At 33.5% G+C, this 6111-nt stretch overlaps 1 protein-coding gene across 1 annotated transcript; it reads right to left on the minus strand.

The window, feature by feature from the left end:
• Positions 1-561: 561 nt before the first annotated feature.
• On the minus strand, positions 562-4587 carry LOC124838323 (protein RGF1 INDUCIBLE TRANSCRIPTION FACTOR 1-like). The gene is made up of 4 exons (XM_047313892.2): positions 4277-4587; positions 2586-2660; positions 2248-2388; positions 562-991 (listed from the first exon to the last, which is right to left on the minus strand). Exons 1-4 carry the CDS (start codon positions 4490-4492, stop codon positions 827-829), a joined length of 597 nt encoding a protein of 198 aa, XP_047169848.1. The 5' UTR covers positions 4493-4587; the 3' UTR covers positions 562-826.
• Positions 4588-6111: the final 1524 nt, after the last annotated feature.

The raw sequence follows: 6111 nt of genomic DNA on the forward strand, positions 1-6111 counted from the left end.
AATTGAAAAAACATAACCTCATAATAGGTCGGTTATATCATTCAAAAGACAATCTTATTTGTGAAACATGTGTAACAGAAAAATAAGTTAAAACATCTTTTATAAGTATTAACTAAATTTATACACTTGTATGTATTTGGTCCCACTGTAACTACATATATCAATGGTAAATGATATAGTCTAGTAACAGTAAAAGACTACTACAAATGAACATAAGTGAAATTATAGAACCATGAAGTAGTGACTTAAAAAATCTTTTCTAAATTTTATAAAACCCGTTTAAAACGAAATTGGTCTATGGATTGATACATCCTTCATCCAACATATATTCCCTAATAGATTATATCAGAACCTTCTTCATCTTCATCTAAGAATCTATAAAGAGTTACAAAATGTTTCCAAAGGTGTAGTTATCATATACTTTAGACAGTATTCTTAGAACACAAGTTAGTCTTCCGATATAAAGTTAAATTTTGCTTATATTTTTAGTTAAAGTTATTTTCTTATTTTTTATTGAAATTTTTGTAGAAAGAAAAGAGAAAGGATGATCCTTATGCAGTGTGAGAAACAAGACTTAGTTCATAGAACATTGTATTTGATAAACAGCAGGCAATAAAAATGAGTACATTTCATTCCATCCTAAACACAAAATTAGTGGCTTGAATAACCACCACCTGAGATGGCAATGAAAAGAATCTACAAATCAAATGCAGGTGCGGTTCATAACTCAAACACATAAGCAAACAACAGAAAGGATGCACAGAAGAACTGAGACCCATTTATTTGTTCAGAATTGAATGTCAATTAATGTAGCCATTATTTTTGGCTAGGAAAGAGGAGCTCTATGGGGAGCCCCCTTTCTTCTGCTTCCAAGAGAGATGAAGAAGCCATTTGTGTTCTGCTTGTTGTTGTTGTTGTTGGCCATGCTAGTGGTAGCCTCAGAGGAAGTGGGGACAAATTGGGTATAGCAATCAACACTTAGACCCTCAAACTGCAAAAATGTAAGATCAGATTCAATAATGCTTCACACTCAAACCCTCACATCACATACCATGTGATCAACCTGCTGCCATTACATACAATTATTTTTTTGTGGGCCGGCTACAACCTTGTTTTTCATCTTCACAAATGTATCTTGTTCAACTATGGTTTTAGACTCAACACCAGAAACATAAAATTAAAGCTGCTGCATCTAGTAACATTGTTTATTTCTTTCCTTCCAGTCACATTTCAAGTTTTCAAGACAACAATATATACTATTCTTAGTTGGTCTTGTTTTTTTTATTCTATATGATAAAATCATTAAGATGATACCATTAAAAGTTAAAAATAATTATTTAGTATTTTACTTTCTTTGAAAAAATATCTTTTTCTTTTTCTCATTCTCATCATACTATAATCATTTTTCATTGTTTGTAAGAAAAAGTTTCTGAAAAGGATATACCTTTAGGAATAACTAAAAAGTTTAGGAAGAAAAAAGTGAAAAAAGAAAAAGAAAGTTTGGTGAGACCTACATAGAAAAAAATCTCTTGAACTGACATCATTATATATGTGGAAAAGTGTAAAAATTGTGGGATCCATTAAGAAAATGTCATATATACCATCTTGTTTTGGATTATATAAAAATATTAGTAGGACCTTATGTGTCATCATAATATATACACTCACACTTCTGTTTGTTCCACCTCTTCCATAAACCTTCCACTCAAACCCTATAAAATTTGATTCACTTTTTTTCATTCATTCTACTTCTTTCTACTTCACTTTTTTTTTTCTTAAAAGGTCTTATCATTTAAAAAAGTAACAAAAGAGTAATTAGTATCTATAATTTTAAGAATACAACTAAAAATTATAAATGTAATCTATCTCCAAAGAAAAAATACCTTTTTTTTTATCTTGGTTTTGATAAATTGATGTTGGGTACAGAAAAATGTCATGAACTTGAAAAAGATAATAGTGTATGCAAAGAATACTTTCTGAATTTCGCAATGGACATAAGTAATTAGTTTGACTAAAAGAAGAAAGTGCTCTTTACAACAGCTATGTTTGATGTTGTACTTTATATAATTGATTAGAAAATGGTAGCTCGTGTTAGATGAGCATGGTGTGTATTTAGTTAAAGAAAGTGTTGACCAGTAATTTGTTTGTAAGAGTCAATAGGCAAAGAAGAAAATAAGAAGTTGAGAGAGAAGAAAAAGAGAAAAAGAGAGAGAGAAAGAGAGATAAACAGTGACATGAGACAAAAACCTTGCATGACAGAGAACAGAAGTGAAAGGGCTCCTGAAGAATCCTGTCACAAGTGCAGCAAGTGTTGGCAGTGCCTTTAAATGACCTTGACTGTGGCCTCTGATTTAAGAATATCACTTTGGCACCGTTAATGGTGTATGGCTGCCATCCAATTCAAACCATCTATTGCGTTAAACTCACTCTAATTACTCACTCTAATTATTGTTGTAATTATCTGTGATCATCGTTCACTTTTCACACAAGATACTGAGTTAATTTTGTTCATTAGTGAAACTTTTTTATTTTTTTATGGCAGATAAGGTTATGTGATTTCTCGAAAAGAGTTACGTTTGTCCGACCTGAATATTGGCGCAATCGACGAGCTTTTCTAGGTCACCCAATCGAACCACGTCATGGTACACATACCTTCTCACCTATACAAAATGACATAAAAAACCTCCATTAGTTTTTGCATCTCACACGCACGAACTTGAACATGCAGGAATGCACACATATTATTAAATAATAATTCACATTAATTCGCTAACGAAAAACACAATAATGGGTTTGTGTACGTGTGAATTGAATTTGAATTTGAACGGTGAAAGAGACTCCTCTACAAGATAAATAAAATTAAAAAAAACATTTTTAAAAATATTATAAATTACTTTTAATTTATGAAAAAAAAAATACTTCTTTTTTATCTTTTATATTCTTCTTCTTTAAACAAAATGTTAATGTACTTTACTATCAGCATGTTTAGAATCTGATCACTCACATATATTTAATATGATAAAGTTTAAACAACTCAAACATATAAAATAATGTCAATGTAAAAGATTTGTGGTTAAAAATAAAGTTGAAACTTCAAATAATCATTCCTAGCAAATCTTATTAAACATTCGAATATTAGAATTGAGGGAGAGTGTGGTGAATACTAGTAATTTAGAAGAAGTTGGGCGAACGTTGATAAATAATAATAATAAAGTATAGAGACATAAGGGGAATTGAGAACAACTTGGTCAAAGCTTTCGCTTTCAATGAAAGGAACAGCTGAGGAACCTTTACAGGAGAAAATGGATAAAAAAGAGATTTTCCGTTTATGTGACAAAAACCAAAAACCAACAAGTGAAAATCAAAGAAGACATGGTGAACCCTTCTGGGAAACCATGTATAAATGTATGCATATATAAGTTTATATGTGTGAAAACAATAAATACATGAGACAACCACTGTTGGTTAACAAGAGAGACACATTCAATTTTTAGAAAAACAAAACTCAATGGTTTTTAAGTAGAAAATAAAGTTCAATGTACAGAGAGAATTAATGAAAGAAGTTGAGACCAATTTCAATTTGGTAACTCTTTTTTTATCTTTTTCTTTTTTGAAAAGAACAAATAAAAATCATGTACTTGTTTTCTAGTGGAAAAACAAACGACATCAAAGTATAAACTAGCACAAACAGATTCTAGCAAGGCGCACTGTGAATTCCATTGACAGATAGAATAGAAAACAAAACAAACTTGACACAGAATCTTACTTTCTAATTGTATGTTTCAGAAAGTGATGAACTCTTTATTGCAGTAATGCAAAGGGATTCCCGATTCCCAAACATCCCACAAGATTCATGTTAAAATTTTCCATATAAGTTTATCCAAACAGGTTGAAATTTTGGTTAAAAATTCACTTCTGAAATATATATGAAAACTTTCAATATCTGACAGTCATCTTGATTATTCAAGGGATAACAAAAAGAAAAATTACAAGAATCAAAGAAAAACTATCAGAAATTCTCCAAAAGTGAAAGTCAGTAAAAACATAATGATAATGAAAGAAAACAACACATGCAAACCAAGATCCAAGTCAGAAGAAGCATAAAAGCAGCACATGCAAATCACCTAAAACATGAGTGTCCGACAATGGAAGAACTTGGTGGAATTAATGATATAAAAAGATTGAAGAACAAGTAGAAGAAAAATGGTGGATTTATATATAGATGTGGGGTATGAAAGTGAAATTGTGACGATGACGATGATAGTTAAACTGATACCTGGAGAAGGGAATGGGAACGGTGAGAAGGGAGACAGTGGGGGCAGATGCTAAGGTAACAGTGCAAGCAAAAGACGTTCTTCTCGTTCTTCTTTTGATTCTGGTGGACCCCACAATTGCCAAAGAATGTCTCAGCCATAAGCTTCTCTAGCCATGCAGGTTTCACATTCATGTTTCCTCCACCAGATGATGCTTCACTGCAGCCACTGCCCTTCATTGATCTTTGATCCAAACCACCACCCTCTCTTTCTCTCTCTTTTTCTATCTCTCTCCTCTCTTCAACTTTCTCTTAAACTCACTACTCAATTACCAATCCTCTATATACATCTACTTTCACTCATGGATACTAATTTTAAATTAATCTCACCCTCTCTTTTACTCCACCATATATAAATATATATACATATATTTTCCACAATTATATTATTATATATGGCTTCATTAACATAATTTTAAAATTTTGAAACAGGTTTTGGTTTGCACCAACCACAATTTTAGCTGATAAATATGCACACAAAATGAAAATTAAACAACAGTATCTAGCTAACTTCAGTGTTTTCTGCTGTTTGTAAAATTAATTTTTATTGAAATTGATTTATTAGTGTACTTTTGGTATCTTATCTCTTCTTATATTAAAACAAGTTCATTCTTTTCACATAGAATATATGTGTCAACACCCAATTTTGTCCGGGTTGAAACAATGTGTTTTTATTGGCTTTTATTTTATTTTTATTCTTTTTTTATGTATTTAGATTTTTTTGCTTTTAATTTTTTCTATTTTATTTCTTATTTTCAATTTGTTTTAATAGTGTTAATTAATCAAAATAATTAAAAAATTGAAAAATAAAAATTAAAAATAAAGTAAAAAAATAAATAAAATAAAATTGGAAAAAGTAAAAAAATAGAAAAAAGGGAGAAAACGTGGGAAATGGGAGAAGAGACGTGTCTCAGCAGGGGAGACCAGGTTGTTACAAGAGAATAATTCCAAGATTTTGGGGAGGGGAATTGGGTTTTGATCAGAGAGAGAAAAGAGGGGAAAAGAGTGCATACGAGAAGACCATTATCTGGAATCATCATCCAGAGTCAGCATTGGCACCGGCACCGGCGAGAAGAGGCCACCGTCTACGCAGCGAACGATAGCAGCCACCTTAACAGCAGGTAAGTCTCTGTGCTTCCAGAATCATCGTGAACGCTTACTGCATAACTGCTTCTTATGCTTATTCCATGATGAATGCTTTTCCTCTGAACACCATGAGTTCCCTCATCACCAACCTCCCCTTCTTTTCATTCTCTGTTACACCATATTTCCTCTCTCTGCTATAACTCCCATGCTCACGGCCAATCTCAACAAATCAAAATCCAAAACCCATCGCACAATCCAAGAATGAAGGGATAAGCTGGAGCGATGGCCGACGATGGTCTCGGCGGTGAAAGGCGGAGAGCTCGACGAAGAAGAGGCAGCTCGTATGTTCGAACTGGCGGAGACGAACCCCTCCCTGGGTTGCCGGTATCGGAGAGTGCAGACAAGAGCAAGGAAGCAGTGGCACGAGGGTATTGAGTCCCGGCGGCTTGGAGCTGTTGAGAAGGAATTTGGTGGCCGTGGAGGTGGCCGAGGAGGTGGATGAGTATAGGCATGGGGAGGGACATCATCGTGACAGTGCATGCTCGTCGTGGAGGTTTTAGCAATGGTGAAGTGGATGTTGATGGATGAGGATGGCACGAGCGGATCGGAGATGAAGACGGAGGAAAACCATCCCTGAGAATCGCTGGTTTTCGAAGAGAGAGAGAAGTGGAAACGATGGTGTCTTGGCTGACGGTGGTTCTGGTGGTGCGAAG

Source organism: Vigna umbellata, chromosome 1 (assembly GCF_029865625.1).
Source record: "Vigna umbellata cultivar VRB3 chromosome 1, Vumbellata_1.0, whole genome shotgun sequence".
NCBI classification, from domain to species: Eukaryota; Viridiplantae; Streptophyta; class Magnoliopsida; order Fabales; family Fabaceae; genus Vigna; species Vigna umbellata.

Bases quoted from the DNA above. Each gene is read 5' to 3' on its own strand.
- LOC124838323 (XM_047313892.2), bottom strand. From the start codon at position 4,492: ATGAAGGGCAGTGGCTGCAGTGAAGCATCATCTGGTGGAGGAAACATG. The intron at 2,661-4,276 runs GTATCAGTTTAA...CATTTTGTATAG, and splicing joins GTTCCCATTCCCTTCTCCAG to GTGAGAAGGTATGTGTACCA. The intron at 992-2,247 runs GTTTTTGTCTCA...ACATTTTTGCAG, and splicing joins TCTGTTCTCTGTCATGCAAG to TTTGAGGGTCTAAGTGTTGA.